Source organism: Terrapene carolina, unplaced genomic scaffold (genome assembly GCF_002925995.2).
Source record: "Terrapene carolina triunguis isolate 2854851 unplaced genomic scaffold, T_m_triunguis-2.0 Scaffold242, whole genome shotgun sequence".
NCBI lineage: Eukaryota > Metazoa > Chordata > Testudines > Emydidae > Terrapene > Terrapene triunguis.
Genome location: NW_020664593.1, coordinates 2003233 through 2022405, shown reverse-complemented (window position 1 = coordinate 2022405; position 19173 = coordinate 2003233). Strand labels below are relative to the sequence as shown.

General features: G+C 45.6%; 1 protein-coding gene across 1 annotated transcript in view; it reads right to left on the bottom strand.

Moving 5' to 3' along the window:
• The window catches only part of SPAG17 (sperm associated antigen 17), a 244626-nt gene that overhangs the window by 36865 nt on the left and 188588 nt on the right, over positions 1–19173 (bottom strand). Inside the window, exons 25-33 of the mRNA XM_026657376.1 lie at positions 18543–18663; positions 16867–17135; positions 10882–11035; positions 9861–10084; positions 9406–9550; positions 8126–8280; positions 7480–7665; positions 2653–2780; positions 1385–1515 (exon numbers count right to left, since the gene is read on the bottom strand). Of these exons, the coding sequence (XP_026513161.1) occupies positions 1385–1515; positions 2653–2780; positions 7480–7665; positions 8126–8280; positions 9406–9550; positions 9861–10084; positions 10882–11035; positions 16867–17135; positions 18543–18663 (1513 nt within the window). The remainder of the gene's footprint in view (positions 1–1384; positions 1516–2652; positions 2781–7479; positions 7666–8125; positions 8281–9405; positions 9551–9860; positions 10085–10881; positions 11036–16866; positions 17136–18542; positions 18664–19173) is intronic.

Sequence of the window (19173 nt, the reverse complement as noted above, 5' to 3'; positions counted from 1 at the left end):
CCCCTGAACCCCCCCCACACCCAGTCTTCTGCCCTACACCCCCCACACACCCCAGCCACCTGCCCTGACCCCTGAACCCCCCCACACACCCAGCCTTCTGCCCTGAACCCCCCCACATCCCCACTGCCCTCTGCCCTGACCCCTGAACTCCCCCCCCCACAGCCTTCTGCCCTGCACCCCCCAAACACCCCAGCCATCTGCCCTGACCCCTGAACCCCCCCAGGTCTGGGGTCCCGGCTGCCGGCCCCTTGCCAGCCGGGGTCCCAGCCGCAGGCCCCGCTCAGCTGGCTTGCCGGCCTAGGTGAACAGAACCCCAGGCTGGAAGCGGGCTGAGCAGTCTGGCGGTGTAAGATCAGCATTTTAATTTAATTTTAAATGAAGCTTCTTAAACATTTTGAAAACCTTGTTTACTTTACATACAACAATAGTTTAGTTATATAATATAGACTTATAGAGAGAGACCTTCAAAAAAATGTTAAAATGTATTACCGGCACGCGAAACCTTAAATTAAAGTGAATAAATGAAGACTCGGCACACCACTTCTGAAAGGTTGCCTACCCCTGTACTACTTAAAGCAGCCATTTTGTCATCGTATTCTCCACATTAAGGGGATACCATATATGTTTCTCTATATGGCTTGTTTATAATTTATTTCTTTAGTGAAGGTGTGTCCCCTTCAGACGTTTCCCATAGCTCGTTCACTAGGACTGGCACTGAATCCTGGTAATTCATTTCACACAAGCCACTCCAAGCCTTCAGAGAGTAACCACTTTCAGTTACTACCATGGACCTACAGGTAGAAAGCCCCATATGCTATTAATAATCCCTGTCTAAGTTATATCTTTCAATGTCCTTAACACCAAATGCATAGAGGGGGCTTTCCAAATAGCAAAGAGCCACCATTCGTAGTGATCATTTTACTTCACACATAGATACAGTTGGATGGTTAAACTAACAAGAGACATTTGGTGATTTCCCCCACCCCACAATAAATTCACAGTATCGATGTATTTAGTAGTTGTTTCCATTTTCATGTATATAAAAGGATAAAAGTGTACCAAATGTGTGTTAACTTCCCCCTTAATCAATCAGTCATTTAGTTGATTGACTACATACCACAGTCTTTCTATAAGTTCTTTCTTCCACACTCCCTGCCACTTTCACGTCCTGTGGAGTAGAAGCCCATGTACACTGCTACCATTGGGCAGAAATAGGATGCAGTCACCACTGTGGGACTGGCGGGGTGGCAAATTTGGAGTATGAGCACAGTGGAGAACAGCACTTTCATTTTTCCTACCTAAATAAAAGTTTTTGTTTGTCCTGCTCCAACTATTTTAATTATTTCTAAACTGGGTTGGCAAAAAGGAAATGAAATATCCCTACCTGGACATTCTTGTACTGGCTCCTGCAAGACTGCAGTAGCTGGATCACCATATGCCAAAGCAAGGTATTCTTCTATGTCACTGTTCCGAAGGAGTTCAGTCCCTGAACCATCAGCATAGACAATGAAGAACCTAAACAATCACCCGTACAAATCTGATTAGTTCCAGATTACATTAGAATCACACACCTTTTTCTAGAAAAGAACATTGTGATGGCATAATGAGAAAGTGGAAGTTCAAGATGGTGGCATCAAATAACTAAACAAAGACTACTGAATAAGGAAAAGGTGAGCCTACAGATTCATAGAGTCTAAGGCCAAAAGGGACCATTATGATCATCTAGTCTGACCTCCAGTGCAGTACAGTCCATAAAATGTCCCCAAGATAATTCCTAGACCATATGATTTAGAACAACATTCAATTTTGATTTAACAATTGTCAGCGATGGAGAATCCACTATGACCTTTGGTAAATTTTTCTGTTGACTAATAACTCACCATTAAAAATGTAATCCTTATTTCCTAGCTTTAGAATTTGTTTAGCATCAACTTCTAGCCTTTGGGTATACTTTTCTCTGCTAGACTGAATAGCCCATTATTAAATATTTGTTCCCCATGTACAGACTTACAGACTGTAATTAAATCACCCCTTAACCTTCCCTTTTTTTAATAGATTGAGCTCCTTCAGTCTATCACTATAAGGTATGTTATCTAATCCTTTAATCATTCTCATAGGTCTTCTCTGAACCCTCTCCAATTTATCAACATCCTTCTTGAATTGAAGACACTAGAACTGGATACATAGCCCAGCAGGGGTCGCACCAGTGTCAAATACAGAGGTAAAATAACCTCTCTACTCCTACTCGAGATTCCCCGATCACAGGATCGCATTAGCTCTTTGGCCACAGCATCACATTGGGATCTCATCTTCAGCTGGTTATCATCACTCCCAAATCCTTTTCAGAGTCACTGCTTCCCAGGATAGAGTCCCCCATCCTGTAAATATGGCCTACATTCTTTTGTTCCTAGATGTATTCATTTACATATAGCTGTATTAAAACACACATTGTTTGCTTGTGCCCAGTTTACCAAACTATCTAGATCGTTCTGAATCAGTGACCTGTCCTCTTAATTATTTACCACTCGCCCAATTTTTGTGTCATCTGCAAACTTTATCAGTGATGATTTTATTTTTCTTCCAGATCAGGGATAAAGATGTTAAATAGCATAGGGCCAAGAACCAATCCCCTGTGCGGTATGTTCAGTTTACCTGGGGGCATGTTCACCATATGTGACAGGAGTATGAACTTCTTTTGGTATTGGTACTAAGTATCCATCTTCCTCACCATCAGAATCAATGCTGGGAATGAACACAGATGTGCTGCCATCAGCCATGACCTATGATAGGAAACACAGAAAATCATTTGGGCTATGAAATCTTTTAAAAACAGGAATTTGCTACTAAAGGGTACGTCTACACTACGAGATTAATTCGAATTTAGATAATTCGAATTTGGGAAACAGATTGTATAAATTCGATTGTGCGCGGCCACACTAAGCACATTAATTCGGTTTTTAACCACATTAATTCGGTGGTGTGCGGCCACACTACCCCATTAATTTTAACCACATTAATTCGGTGGTGTGCGGCCACACTACCCTTAATTCGAATTAACAAAATCGATTTTGGTGCTACTCCGCTCGTCGGGGTGGAGTACAGAAATCGATTTTAAGTGCCCTTTAATTCGAAGTAACTGGCTCCGTTGTGTGGACGGGTTAAGGATTAATTCGGATTAACGCAGCTAAATCCGAATTAAAGTCGTAGTGTAGACCAGGCCTAAGTCCAGATGCAAGCTAGCACAATTACAGTTCCAGCACGTCATTGTTTTGTGCTGGGCAGCTAAATGTCCAGGATAATAGGAGTAGGAGTGGCAGAGTTAAACAAAATAAATGTTTTTGGCTAAGTATGCCATGTCAAGAATCCTAATCCTAAGTGCCAATGCATAAATAATACTCAGGGATTTTAAAGTAGACATTTGTGGCCAAATTTTCAAAGAAAAGTGTTTAAGTTCCATCTTTACAATATGCAATTGCACATACAAATGGGTACCTGCATACAAAGAATACGTTTGCGGGTCAAACCAGCTAACTGCATACTTACACAAGTACTGATACACTCATGCTATTATTTATTTTACTCCTGAGGGCCTTCTGCACCAAAAAATAAAAATGATGCGCCAAAAAAATAAAAATGATGCGCACAATATTTTAAAATTCTTCAAATGTTCTTTGCCAAATAAATGTGGAGGCTCCAGCATGGCAATGGGGAGCACAGGCCACTGGCTGCACAGAGATTGGAGATCACTGTGCAGCTCCCCCCTGGAACACAGACTCAGTGGTGAGGCTGTACCCAACCTTGGCACAGCACAAGGACTGGGCCTGACCCAGAAACACCCCAGGGCTCTGCCCCTCCATGCTAGGTGCACCAAGTGTGGGCAGGCAGGCTCAGTAAGGCAGGATCCAAGTGTGGAGGGGCTTGGCGTGGGGGGATCCAGGTGTGGGTTGAGAGGGTTCTGTGTGGGGCAATCTGGGGGATCCAGGTACGGGAAGGATCTGGATGCACAGGGGTTTGGTGGAGGGTTCTTGGTGCTACAGTAATGGGACTCTGCAGGGGGGTCCAGGTGAAGGTGGTTGGGGCTCAGTGGAGAGGTCTGCATATGTGTGGGATAGAGCTCGGCAGAGAGGATCTGGATGTGTGTGGCTCTGTGGGGGGTCCAGATGCTAAGGGAGTGGGGCTCAGTGGGGTGAGGATCCAGGTGTGGGTGGCTCATCGAGGTGGACCAGGTACAGGGGGAGTGGGGCTCATCGGGTGAGTTCTGAGTCCCTGGGCGGGGAGGGTCTGGGCATGAGGGGGTCTGGATGCATGCAGGTTGGGCGGACGGGGGAGCAGCTCTCTGTACAGGGATCCCTCCCCCTGCAGCTGAGGAGTGATGGGTGCAGGACGCGTGTGTGTGTGTGTGTGTGTGTGTGTAGATTGCAGAGCTTCCTGCAGTTGGGGGAGAAATCTGGGGGTGGGTCTGACCCAGTCCCTGATGCCATGCAGGGGCAGAGGAAGTCTCATCCTCCCCAGCCCAGCTGGGACTAGCAGCTGAGCCCAGCGCAGGGCAGGAGCCATCATTCAGGTCTTCCCCAGTCCCATCCCCTGCCCCACAATGATTTACCTCTCTGCTGGCTGTCCTGCGCACCCGAAACATATTGCTGGGGAGAGTTGCATGACCACTCTTGTGACTTCCCTTTGCTTCCCCTCAGAAAGTCATTTTTCTGCAGGGAAGCAAAGAAATCTGCAGGGGACATAAATTGTGAGCATGCACAGTGGCACAGAATTCCCCCAGGAGTATTATTTGAATTTTCATAAAAATATATAGTGAGCATAATGTAGACATCTACTTTCCAAAATGTAGTTCCTGATAACCCCATGATAATAATGATTAGGATTTCTAATTAAATTATTAAATAATTAAAACATACATGCAGTAAATAAGTGCTGGGGCCACACATTGAACTATGAAAATAAAATAAATTATTGCATAGCTGCTCATTTAATGAGCACTGTCCAGCTTGTGCATTGAATGAGCCTGTTAAAAAAACAGTATGTGATGATGTAATTAAAGACTGTACCATAATGCATACACCCATGGGTGATTGTGATGGAGTACAAACCTTGCACTGGAAAGGAAGGGGTTAAAGCACTACTCTTGAGCCAGGCAGCCCCACCCCACAGCACCTGCAAAACCTGCACAGGCTGGAGGAGGAGCTTAAAAAGGGGAGCAGAGTAGCTCAGTGGGAGGCAGATAGTGGAGGTGAGTTGACCTGCATTCTGAGCTTCTGGGAAGAAGCATCACAGGAGTTCTTGCTGTCTGAGGCTGACTACAGACACCTGACCAAATCTACAAAGAAGGGACCAGTGACTCTATGAAGGTTGAGACTGTATCTTTGTGTTTAAGTTATTTACTTTACCCTGGGGGAAGAGAGGGGACTGGCAGGAAGTGATCCAGAGAGTAAGTCATATAGTCTCCCAAGGTGCAGGACTTAGCTGCCTACCATTGAGCCCTGGATCACAGCCCAGTGGTGAGGGTGGGCCTGAGCTCCCCTACCAACCCCTAAAGAGGGACAACCCTAGGCAGGGAACATAGATGTAGGGAGACCCTGAAAGTATGACGGTCTGGACCACAAGACCCTGACCCCAGGGGAAAGCCCTGAATCCCTTGCTGAGTTCTGAAAACTTCCCCATTATCAGACTCTTTATATGTACTTGAAAGTGTGACCTGGCTGGAGGGCTGTGTCATGGAGCGGACAGACCACCACGGGCAGAGCGGTAGTAAGAAAGTGGAACACCTGGGAGGAAGACAACCTGCCACATCCCCGCCTGAGTCCTAGACAGCACTGGCAGTGAGTGTTCCCCTTCACAAGGCTGAATTAAGCTAGCAAAGGAACCTAGGAAAATGAAAGCTGGTTGCAAACCTAACTACAGGAACTCCTCACTTAAAGTCGTCCCGATTAACGTTGTTTCATTGCTGATCAATTAGGGAACATGCTCGTTTAAAGTTGTGCAATGCTCCCTTCTAACGTCGTTTGGCAGCCGCCTGCTTTGTCTACTGCTTGCAGGAAGAGCAGCCCCTTGCAGCTAGCTGGCGGGGGCTTGTAACCAAGGTGGACTGGCAGCCCCCTATCAGCTCCCCCTATCAGCTCCCCACTCCCCTAAGTTCCCTGTGCAGCAGCTGCCTGCAGTTCAGCTCTATCCCTCCCCCCACTGCCATGTGCTGCTCCTGCCCTCTGCCTTGGAGCTGCTCCCCAAGACTCTTGCTTGCTGTGCTGGGGGGGGGGTGAGGGAAAGAAGAGGGGGGCTAATGTCAGGGTGTCCCCCTCCCCCCTGCTCCTGCACCCCGCTTACCCCATCTTCCATAGAGCAGGGCTCAGGACGGAGGGAGCTTGCAGCAGCTGCCCTCTGAGCAAGCTGATCTAATTAACAAGGCAGTGTACTTAAGGGAAATGCGCATATTTCCCTCCATTCCTGCTGCCTTGCAGAGTGAGAGAGTTAACCCCTGAGGGCTCAGCCAATTGCTAGTTCATCATTTAGCAGTAAGGGAAATATCCCACCTTCTGACTCCTCCACCTCAACCAAGCTTCACAATCACCATCACTGTGTACTAGTATTAAATTGTTTGTTTAAAACTTATACTGTGTGTGTTTGTGTTTATATATATAATAGCTTTTGTCTGGTGAAAAAAATTTCCCTGGAACCTAACCCTCTCATTTACATTAATTCTTATGGGGAAATTGGATTCGCTTAAACATTGTTTCGCTTAAAGTTGCATTTTTCAGGAACATAACTACAATGTTAAGTGAGGAGTTACTGTATAAAGAAGTTATGACAAGAAAGAGATTACATGTGGAAACACACCACCACTTAGCACCACACTGGGAGCACAATACTGAGTCAGAAAAGAACACCTCCTGATTAGTAACCAGCGTGACTTCCTACCCCCTAGATGCTGCTTCATGGACTCACATCCAAGTACTAACCTAGCTCAAACCCATCTAGCTTTTAAGATCAGAAAGGATCACAACACAAAACAGTGTGACTCTAGAGACTGAATCACACCTTTTACATCTAGTTTTGCTTTATTGAGTAGTTTAGGTTTAAATATTTTGGTGGGGTTTTGTAAGAAAATGCTCAGTATCCTTTCCCCTCCTCAAATCCCAACTCTTATAGCTACTTCCTTTGCTTAGAATAGTACAAGTCACAGTAATCAATTAATTAATCTACAGATGTGATGCAGCTGCATACCAAGGGTCTCATTTTGTGTGACACTTCTTACTTACCTCTAAAGGTGAGGGAGCTCCAAAAGTCACTTCCAGACTGAAGTCCACTCTATTCTGAGGTACCATATCCAGTGCCCGGCTGCTGTGACATTTGGTTGGCTAAGCTGCCCACCCACAATATTAATACTACAGGGCTACAAAGCTCTCCATTTACAAAGTGGGTAAAACTACTTAACACAAAATACAAGCTCTCACTTCCTACTTTGTATTTTACCTTGAAAAGGTTTCCTTCAGGATCCAGCACCTCACAGATAACATTGGAGGTGTGTTTCATAACGTATCTCCCTGCTCGTTTCTCCTCACGCTCGCAGAGAAGCTGAGTTTTATTGAAAATCTCATGGGAATAAACTGCTGAACAATCGTCATCAATGAAAAGGCAGCCGGTACTGGAGGGTAACACCTGCCATAACAAGAGGAGAGGAGGTTCAGCTGCCAATGGTTGACTCCTGAGTTTAGAAGCAATATGAAAATGAGCAACTGATGAATTCAGGAAGAAAAATCAAATCCAGACCTTTAATATTTAATTATCCTGTTTGGAGGGAGTGGAGGGGGAAACAGAGAAAGACAAAGCCCATGACGTAGGCTGATGTTAGTCTGTGCAAGATTTTAAACATTAATATTTTTAATATGAGAGCAATTTTGAACTGGCTTCTGAAGTAAAGGGGAATCCACAAAGTTATGGAGTTTGAGTATAGGTGGAGTGGCCACATTCTGCACAGTTGGAATCTGGATAGGATGTGGAAAGGCCATAGAAAAGGGAGTTATGATAGCTAGGGTAAGAGGAGACAAAGGCAGGGATGAGAAGTTCAGATCACATAAACACATACATTACACTGTTATAATCTTAGACTAATGCTCACCTGATACGTTCCCTGTGGCTTTGCTATAATAGATGTCCCATCTCCAAAGATGGTACAACAGGTGCTGTCTTCACAGTTTGTTATAACCGTAGCAAAGTCAGGATTCTCCACGCGTATGCATTTTACTTTCCTTCTGATGGTTTGTGAGGATTCACCTAGTAATGAACACAGGTTAGCCACACCAAACAGGAGGACATGAACTGTGGGAAAATCTATGTCTCAGTTTCTTTATCTCTAATAGGGCTGGTCCTTCAGCTCTTGCACAGGGCACCTTGATGAACTCTTCTCCATAAAAATTCCTTTCATTGAAGGCACCTGCTCTTATATTCTCAAAGCAATCTGTAGGCTTGGGATTCTCTTAGACTCTGCACTGTATTTGGGCATCCAAGTAGCCACAATAGCAGAAAATCCTCACTACCATATACGGCTTATCAGAAGATTATGTGTAGTAGACCTAGCCACAATAATCCATGCATTTGTAACATGTAGGTTGTAGTATTGAAATTCTTTATATCTGGGAAGGAAGCCCCATGCTGTGAGGAAATGCATCAGCCCACCTGTTCAGCAACAGAGGTCACAGAGAACACATCATCCTCATATGCTATTCTCTGGACTGGTTCCCCTTTGAATACATAATCCAGTTTAAAGTCCTACATAGTCCTGTCTACCTGAGCAACCATCTCTCCCTTCATGACCAGAACCTCCCACTACATTCCACTAGAACAATGTCATTGTCAACCAATAGGGGTTGGCACCTGACCCTGAGCAACAGAACCTGCATAGCAACTGGACCAAAGGGACATAGTGCCAGAAGGAATATGAATGACCATTAGCCTCACTGCATTCAGAGACAAAAGTAAAACGCACCTCTTTGCACCCAGGCTTTCTCACAATAGTACCGACATTCTCACAGATTCAGTAATTTAAAAATCAAACACCCTCTGTCTGCTTGTTGGTGACAGGAAAGAAAGAGAGGAATTTTTTTTTAAAGTAATGAGAAGTATGTGGCTACTACCACAGTGATGAGGGTCAAATAAGTACATGGATGGATGGATGGATTAAAGACCTGCTTGTTACCGCTCTTTTGCCACAATGAAGTCTATTATAACAACTCCTGAAGAAAGAAAGTTCTCCAAAGAAGCCCATCCTAGACCAACTGAGATCAGATTTGTTGTGTAGGCTATACATATAAAACTTTGGTTGGAAAATCTATTGTTTATGTTGAAATATTACAGTTTTACAAGATACAGGAGTGGGAATTGCTCCCTTTTTGATTTTACCTATTTCTTCATTATCCTCAGATACAAAAGGTTCCTCATAATCTTGATAAAACGTGGTGATTCTAGTACCATCAGCATGATCCACTATCTTGGTATCATCCATTTTCTGAACCATTAGCACCTTGTCTTCTCGCATTATCATAACCTGGAGGGGTAAAAGAATACTGGTTTCCACTGGCTCTCAAATAACACCGTAAAAGCAGTATCAATAATACATTAGATAGATAAGATAAGATACTGCACATTTGACAAAGCTAAACAACACAATTTTATATTGCTCAGTGGTTTGAAAGTTCAGCGTTTTTTTCCTAATCTAATACCCGTGTATCTTTAAGAGTACTGTATAATATTAGAGATCTAAGGAAACATATCCAATGAACAAATTCTGTAACAAATGCTATCAGCCAGATCTTTAAACTCAGTAGGATAGAACTATGATATTAGAATAGCAGTACCATTCCATTAACTGGGTCAGTTGCCTGATAAGTTAACAGTGGCTTCAGGTCTATTCTGTTTGCTCCCTTAGTGCCCACTTGGATGCCTGATGGGGTGGTTGTTATCCAGATGCCTAACTGGTTGTCTACGGGTTGTAGCAGAGTAGGCAGGGGTTCCTGAACAGCAGATTCAGACAACTCATACTTGGCTGCTGGTGCTGTGCTACCTTTGTGGCCACCCTTTCCTGTAAGAACAGAAACAAACACCTATTGGTCTACGTCAGTGTAATATGTAGCACAGAGCTTCAAAAGATGTCAGTAAACTATAAACTTTCCTGGAATATCAAAACAGGACATTGCAAAATAAAAACCACAGCTTGCTGTAATGTGTAAAGTGTGGCTGGAGGCCCAACTGAGATCAAGAAATCCTGAAATGTGGTCTCACTTGCCTTCTCTCTCTCTCTGCAGGATGAAATCAAAGTTGATTTTCTACAGGTTTTTACTTATGATGAGCTCAGTCACCAATTTCTATTCATGAGCTAAGGCCCCAGGAAAGTACAAGTTAATGTTATGATTATGGGTAATTATTTTGAGCTGTACTCTGAGGCCCTTACTCAATTGTTACTCAGCCCTTACTTAGCCAAACACCCGTTGACTTCAACAGGAGTGTCCCTCAATAAGGACAGAGTAAAAGGTGAATAAGGTCTTGGGGATTTGGTATTACCAAAGGTCTGAGGATTTACTTTAATATACTTTGTATTGGGTCACTCTGCTATTGGTGAACTCATATATATATATTTTCATTTGTGTTTTCTTCCACATTAAAAGAAAAAGAAAGGGCTGGAGAGAAAGAGGAGACGTTAATGCCTATAAAGGTGACAAACTTGAGAAGTATCGCAACACTAAAGTGCAAGTAAAATGGCATATTCTCAACACTGGCAGAACTTTCAGGCTGCAGAAAAACTTTTTCTGCTGAGTATGACCTTGCTAAAATGCCATAATTCCAGCTGAAGCACTTGTAGATTAACACTGAAAATGCTACCTTTTTTAGTGCTGATCTCAGTAGAAGGCTCCGGTTTTGGCAATGGTTGGGTCTGTAGGCTATTCTCAACAATGGATGATCGTGTACTAACTGCAGGTGATGGTGTTAGAACAGAATCGGGACTCTTGATCACCGTGCCATCAGGAAAAAGAACCTAGGGAGAAAACAAAGCAGTTTCTTTATGTTAAAATAATTTCAAATAACAAAAAGAACATAAAGCAGAGAAAATGTTCAAATGAAAGTAGTAGATAGTGGAGAAGGAAAGAAGCCCTCAGAGTGAGTGCAGGAGATAAAGATCACTAATCAGAAAAAGGTGGGATCAATAATTGTAACAGCACAAGCTTCTAATAAACAGTGATTCTATTTAATTACATGGTGATATTATAAACATAAAAAATAATGAGCATTCTATTTAAATTGTTGATATTTCCTGAGTTTTTTGTATGCCACTTTTTACAGACCTGCTAGCTCATTTGTCTCACTGTATTGGTCTTTGTTCAGGGATGGGTCATTTCCAGTACTGGAGTATCTAGCTTTTGCCATGATAGTGGCTCATAGAGGAAGAAAGTTACATATTCACAGTAAATGTGGTTTTTCTTGACAGGTTGTCCACATATCCTCCACTCTTGGTACATGTCACAGGGTGGTGAGCCTCTTTACAAAGAGATGGGCCCAGTCCACTTAACTTGCCTCCCCAGGTGGAAAGAATGAAGATTGTCATGTGACAGGTGGGTCATGTCACTATATCAGGCCTCTGGAGTATAGATAAGAGGGGCTTCATGAAGGCAGTCAAGCCAGAGGAGAGAGTCACAGGGCAGACAGAGGCCTGCCCAGAAACAGGAGGTCTTGGATCCCTTCCTGGGAGAAAGGAAAGACTTCGGTAGCAAGCCCTGCAAGTTGCTGCTTGAGACGGAGAAGGGTAGGGTTGCCACCCATCTGGTTTTCACCCAATCTGGGTTTCAGCTTGTGTGTCTGGGTGCCGTTTAACAAGCCCTGATGTCCATTTTTTTTGATCTGTAGAAAAGATGGCAACCCTAAGCAGAAGGAAGGAGGCAGTGCTGCAGACGCTGCCTCCGGGGCCAAGCTGCTACACGTGGCCCTGTGCAGCCTACAGGTGGTAGACAAGGCAGCCTCGGCTGTACTGGTGAAGATCCTGCAAGTGACGGGATCAGGGCCATGGGGAGAAGAGGTATAGCAGGGAGCAGGGCCTCAGGCAACTGGCCAGTGGGAACTGGAGGGGTGAGGGGTGGTGCCTGTGGGTGAGAGTTGCGCGCCTCCGCCTAGGAGCCAGACCTGTTGCTGGCTGCTTCCAGGGCGCATCGCGGTCCACGGTGCACCCCAGCTGTGCTGCTGACCGGGAGCCATAGGAGGTAAGTCCGCGCCCCAGCCCTGAGCCTCCCCAAACCTGGAACCCCTTCCTGAACTCCAAACCCCTCATCCCCAGCCCCACCCCAGAGCCTGCACCCCCATCCCAGAGCCCTGACCCCCTCCCACACCCCAACCCCCTGCCCCAGCCCAGAGCCCCCTCCCACACCCTGAACCCCTCATTCCCAGCCCCACCCCACAGCCCTCACCCCCACACCCCAACCCTCTGCCCCAGCCCTGAGCCCCTCCCACACCCCAAACCCCTCATCCCCAGCTCCGTTGGGTCATGGACATCAACAATTTTCTTCAACTGGGTCCCCAGGAAAAAAGTTTGAAAACCACTGCACTACAGTGTGCCACAAAGCTTTGGCTGGCTGCAAGAAGGCATCATTAATTATGAAGGTAACCCTTCCTGGGTTTGTTGCCTAGAGGATGTCCACCAATTTGTGACTATTTTCCTGTACTAGTTCAGCTTGAGTATAAGAGCTGCAGCCATTCTCCTGAGCAATTCCTGGTAGGATATGAAATCATCTGGGACAGGAGAAGCGGAACTCAGGGCCACTGCATCATCCAGAGAGGATGAGGACGGGATCACTGGAGCCACAGGTGTTTCCTGGGGCATGAGCTGTTCCTCTGGCAAAGGGTCCTCCAAAGGAGGTGGCTCAGGTGGATGGATGTTATCCTGTGCTTGTGTCATAGGCTACTCTGAGGTTTGGGCCTCCTCCAGGTAAGGGGTTTATACCTCACCTGTGCGGAGATCTGCATCTGTGGGAATGAAAAGCACCCAGAGATCCCTACGGGGCCACTGAGACATAGGGTATGGCATAGAAGGCCCGTACACAGTGGGCCAGGATGATTTGTCTTTACTACGAGAATGACTCTGCTCTCAGTACCAATGTTTATCACACATGTGTGTCTTGATCTCTTTAGTCAAGGCAGGATTAGAGAAGAGCTGAAGGACTCCAACCTGGAGTGTGATGTGCTGTTTGAATAATCAGTGGGCATCAGATGTACTATCGTGATGGGGCCCACAGGATAACCTGTCTTGTCCACTGCCCAGTGGGGTAAGGTTAATGTCAGTACCATAAGCAGAACCATGGCTGGCACTGCAAAGGCACCTTGAGAGGGTTTTGCAGCAGGGACTGGTACTGAGGATGGGTGTGCTACTGGTGCCGAGGAGCTATTTGGTCCCCACCCTGAGAAACCCACCGATACTGAGAATGCTGATGCCAAACTTGATGATGTAGACAGTGCTGAGGGCAGAGAGTGCATCAGTACCAGTCCAGTCAGCAGAGATACCATGGATGGTGCCTGCTTTCTTCATTGGTACCGGAGCTGAGGGCAATCTTTGTCCTGAAGCAGAAGAGGACAAAAGGTTTGACCTAGCCTGAGGCACTGGCCCTGCCCCGACGTTCTGAGTTAATGGGGATGCCTGGATAGACAGACAAAGTAAGTCTGATGCTGCCATGTAAACTTGTAAGGTCAACAGCACCGACAGCAATGGAGCAGCAGTCATGTCCATAGGTGCTGAATTCAATGGCTGTCCCACAGATGGTTCCAGAGTTGACAGTACAGTACTGGGATCCTCCCATCTTGGTACCGGGGAGACATGGGTTGATGCCCTGGCTCCGTCCTGGGTACCTGAGTTTTGCTGAGGCTGAGGCCCTGTTCTCAATGAAAAGGAGGATGACTCCCTCTTCAGTCTTGGATGGCGCCAGTCTGTTTTATGAGTCCTCTTATGAGGGACATGTGGAGATGGTGAATGATCCCTTTCCTTTATCAAAGGGAGATCAGAGTTCTGGGGTCTGTCCAGAACTAGTGCAGAGGCAGAGGACATCTGAGGACCGTTGATCAAGCAATCTAAAAAAGGTCCAGGTGCCGAGACAGGCCTCATTGCCTGTGATGTTGCTTCAGGCGAACGTCTATCGTGATCTGCATACTTTTCTTTAATATGTCCTTCGCCAAGGCACAATAAGCAGAGTGTGTGAGTGTTACTATGAGAGATAGAAACCACACATGACAGGCAATTTTTGAAGCCCAGGGAATACTGCATAGCCTACAGTGCTGAGCAGAACAAACTACACTACACTAAACTACAGGTACTAACTATGTACAGTATGAAGGTCTCAGATACAAACTGCTGATGCAGTAGAAAAACTGAGGAGAAAACCTGCATGGGGAACTCAGACTCAGGTTGCAGATGGTAAGAAGGAAATGAGGAGGGCTGGGGTGCTGCCAGCCTTATATAGTCTCAGGAGGGTGAGGCGTTCTGTACCTCGTGGGAACACCCGTCCTACACCCCCACGTTCATCTTTATAAAATGATTGTGTCGTGTCCAATGCAAAGTTTGTCATGTTGGGTGTCTTTGGAATGCTCATGATGCACTGAGCCTGGTTGTTATAGTGATGTTACAGTAATTATTGTTACAGCAATGTTACAGTAAGGTTATAGGTTGTAATTTCATGTGTGTAGTTATGAGGCTGAAAATATATCCTCATGGCTTAAAATAAACCCAGGCAAAAACTCTCCAGGAGCAGAGAGGCAATTCACACCTCATCAGGGCACATATGGGACAAACCCAGCTCAGCCTCACAGGAACAAAGGACACTGGCCTAGGCAGCAACAAAAGGATTTGTTGGACTCTCGAGTGAGTCATCGCCCTTCCTTTGGTCAGTTTGGGACTGCAATGATGTAATGTTCACCTGACTCTGAAGGGGAGGGGGCAAAGCCAAGGGGGAAGAAAGAACATGATAAAAGGGAGAGACGTTTGCCATGCTCTTCCTCTCTCTTCCACCTACATCTACACACACCACACCAAGCGACTGAAGTGCTGATCAAAGGGGAGAGCTTGGCTGAAGAGCAACCAGCCAGCCTGTGGTGAGAAGCATCTAAGTTTGTAAGGGCACTGGAAGTGTTAAGATCAGCTTAGAATGTGTTTTGCTTTTATTTCATTTGACCAAATCTGACTCGTTATGTTTTGACTTATAATCACCTAAAATCTACCTTTGTAGTTAATAAATCTGTTTGTTTATTCTACCTGAAGCAGTGCCTTTGGTTTGAAGCGTGTCATAGACTCCCCCTGGGATAACAAGCCTGGTACATATCAATTTGTTAGTTAAATTGACAAACTCATATAAGCTTGCAGTGTCCAGCGGGCATAACTGGACACTGCAAGACAGAGGTTCCTAGGGTTATGTCTGGGACTGGAGATATTGGCTAGTGTCATTCGGTTGCACAATCCAAGGAGCAGCTTACATGCCAGAGGCTGTGCGTGAACAGCCCAGGAGTGGGGGCTCTCACAGCAGTGCAGGCTGGCTCCCAGAGTCAAGGAGTGACCTAGCAGATCACCGGTCTGGATAACACCAGAGCGGAACATCACAGAGGGTCACAAGGAGGTGTACGGCATGAGCACTGCCCCAACAGATACTGCTGCAGGAAAAAAAACCTCTGGCTCTTGGTGTGCTAGGTGCCAACACACCCAAGTGGAATACGCCTCTGCAACCACTCAAAGAAGAGATTATAGATAGGCAGAATATATCGAACTTATATGGCTCCCATTACTGAAGTATCTGAACACCTCACCATCTTTAATGCATTATCCTCACAATGCTCCTGTGGGGTAGGGAAATACTATTATCCTCATTTTACAGATGGGAAATGGAGGTACAGGAAGACTAAGTGACTTGCCCAAGGTCACACAGGAAGTCTGTGGTGGACTAGAGAATTCAACCCAGGTTCCCACCACCTAGGCTAGCCCTCAAGCCACTGGAAAATCCAACATGGCATCTGGACAGGAAAGAAGCACTGTACCATTACTATTACAAAAATATCAAAAGCAGTAGTCTTGAAATGACATTGTAAAAAGTGTCTCTGTGGGGCACCTCCCTAGCTGGGCTGGGCCCCTCACCATACCCAGTTTCCACCACTGGGATGGCCTAGTATAGGCCACAACCTCTTAGTTCTGGTAGTGGCCCCACCCTTGTGGGCCTGCTCACTTTCCTTCTGGGTAAGGGAAAAGCAAAAGTTCAGGTCAACACAATCCAAGTCCCTTGAGGAGTCAATAAAAAGGCAAAAAAGCCTTCCCTCAGGGGTGCCTGAGTAGCAGTTTTGTTGGAGTCCTTATGGCTGGCTAGCTGAGTCAGTTGCTCCCTATCAGGCTTGCCCTGGGGTTTGCCGGACTCCTTGCAGAGCTGGGGGCAGTTCTGGGGTGAGGGTTCCTCCTGCTATTTCAGGAGCCACTCTAGTCACCCCCTTCTCAGGGTTTCCTGCCTTGCGTACTGCAGCTTCCTCCCTTCAAAGCCCTCAACCTTACCAAGCATGATTGGCAGGGCTGGCGGGACAGGGCTACCTTAGCACACACAGCCTCCCAAGCCCCTGTGTCAGTGCGGGATTTATACACCCCATCACAGACATCTAGCCTCAAACAACACAGGCTGGCCAACTCTGTATTGTCATTCCAAAAGGACTATTCTTCTGGCTGTGGTCTTTCCAAGAATTGTGTAAAAACATATCTTTTCCCAATAGTGCAGACTGCCTACAGGCAGAAACTGTAGGCCAGGACTACCTGGCCTGCCCAGGAAACCAAGTTGAACCCATTTCTAATCAAACTCTTTACTATACCTGGGTGGATCCATCAATCATGTACTTTACGACAGTTCCTTGGCTGGTAATGACTCTAGACACTTCCTGTTCTACTGGTTTCTTCACTGCTTTGTACAGATGGGAATGCTTCATCCTTAGGGGATAACTCTGCCTAACTAGGATTTCCAGAGTAGGTTGCTTGGCTTTTTCTGCCTTGGCCTCATCTTCCTTGGCCTCATCTGCCTTGGTTTCACTTTTGTTGGCTTCATCTGCCTTAGCTTCAGCTTCCTTAGACCCAGCTTTCAAATCTGAAATTAAAGTCTATATTAATCAACAGTACCACAGTAGCCATTGTCATCTAAGCAATTCTAAGGAGCCCATCATTGTTGTATCTTAGCATCAATATTGGTGAAAATTATTATTTAGTGAGTGCCATCACATTGGTTGATGCTTTACAAACATAAAAGTAGATAGTCTCTGCAAATAAATTCTTTGGGTCAATCTTAGACACAGACAGTAGAGCTCATTGTATACCGAGTGTAGTGGACAATTGTGTAGACAGGCTGTACACCTATAGGAGATTAGTACTGCCAATTGAAACTCCTGTACTGTACACTATTTGTTTTGACATCTAATATTCAGTCTCTCTACCCTCTGCACTGTATATAATGCTAAACTAATCTGACCTCACATACCTTGAACAGACAAATATTTTGACATGGGAGTGGGATGGAGGCCTGAAGGTAAAAGATGATTATTCTAGTAATTCAGGGTTATGTGATCAGTAATCTAGGTTCTCCTGCTTTGTTAGAGTTGCTTGGCAGGCCGGCTCAGGCAGTAGCAGATACAGGCTGGAGCAGGGGCTAGATAGTGTGGAAACAGGCACAGGTAGTGCAGGAACAGAAGCAAGGGCCAGCTGGAGCAGGCACAAGGGCTGACTGGAGCAGCAGCAACAAGAGGAGCAGACTGGAGCAGGAGCAGGAGTAACGGCAGTCTGTTGAAACTACTGGGAATGGGAATGCGCCGGCCAGATAGTGACATTGAGCAGACTGGACAGACTGCTTTTCTTAGAAGCCTAAAACCCTACTTTGGGATGACCTCAGTTGATTCTTGCCTGTGGATTGGCTGAACCCTGGTAGAATGGTGTGAGGCCTATCACAAGACCTGCAGGCAATTGCCTCTGGTGACTCGTCATACTCTCTTGCTCAGGGATGACTCATAAGGTTTAGGCAGGCTCAGGCTCAGAGGTATCAAACTCTCTCCCACAATGATAAGCCTTTGTGCTGAGACTCTATGAACCACCAATATCCATCTTTTAGCCATTTATATACACTACAAGTCATAATGAAGATGAAACTGCTCCAAATCTCAATCTTAGAATTACTAGCAACCCAAGTGTCACTGCAGTCTACCATGTGCAGTTGAACAGTTGTGCAAATGTCCAAAAACAGTGGCAAGTTGAATCACTGCAGTAGCCTAATAGGCCAGACACAGAAAGTGGGTCATGAACTGCCCGGAGCGTTGCTCAGCTACACAGAAAGAAATTCATACAGTTGTTTTCTATAACAATGTTTAGGGAATTGTTTTCAATATTAGATGTCAGAACTTTCCTGTAACTATGTTTAAATCCATCTCTGCATCCAAAAAAAAAAATCTTTTGTGATTTTAACTTTATGCAGAATACTCCTGTCTCCATAGTGATTCACAAAACTAACCTATAGAATTTTGACCATGGAAAGTCAATACCAGCCCATTGGGGCAGGAGGCATTCAAAGTCTGGAAAACAGGGACATCTGGCACCGCTTGTGTTTCAGGTGTTGGTGGTTCTATTTCTACCTAGAGAACAGAACAGATTAGTTTTATTACACATTTCAAAAAGCATTTTATAAAGTTTAGTTTTGTTACATTCTCTGGTAGAGCTAGTATCTAAAGGTCTGATTCTGCTACCTACCTTATTAATGTTGAGTTATAATTTAATCCGTAATCAGTCCCACCATAGGTGCCGACTCCATGGAGGCTCCGGGGCTCAAGCAGCCACGGAAAAAAAATAGGGGGTGCTCAACACCTACCCGCCACAGTGGTTCTGCGGCCCTGGGGCTGGCTGCGGATCAATTGTTCGGCGGGTCCCAGGGTGGCCAGCGGAGCCGTGAGTGGCTGGCAGGAAGCGCTTAGGGGAGGTGGAGAGGATCGAGTGACGGGCGGGGTGGGCATTGGGGGAGGAGGTGTGACATTGCACTCCATATGATTTTATGAAAATATGCTAATAAGTGTGACTATAATGTAACTGGAATATGCTTCATGCAAAAGGTCTCTTGTAAGGTATCATTACAAAGCTTATAATCTACT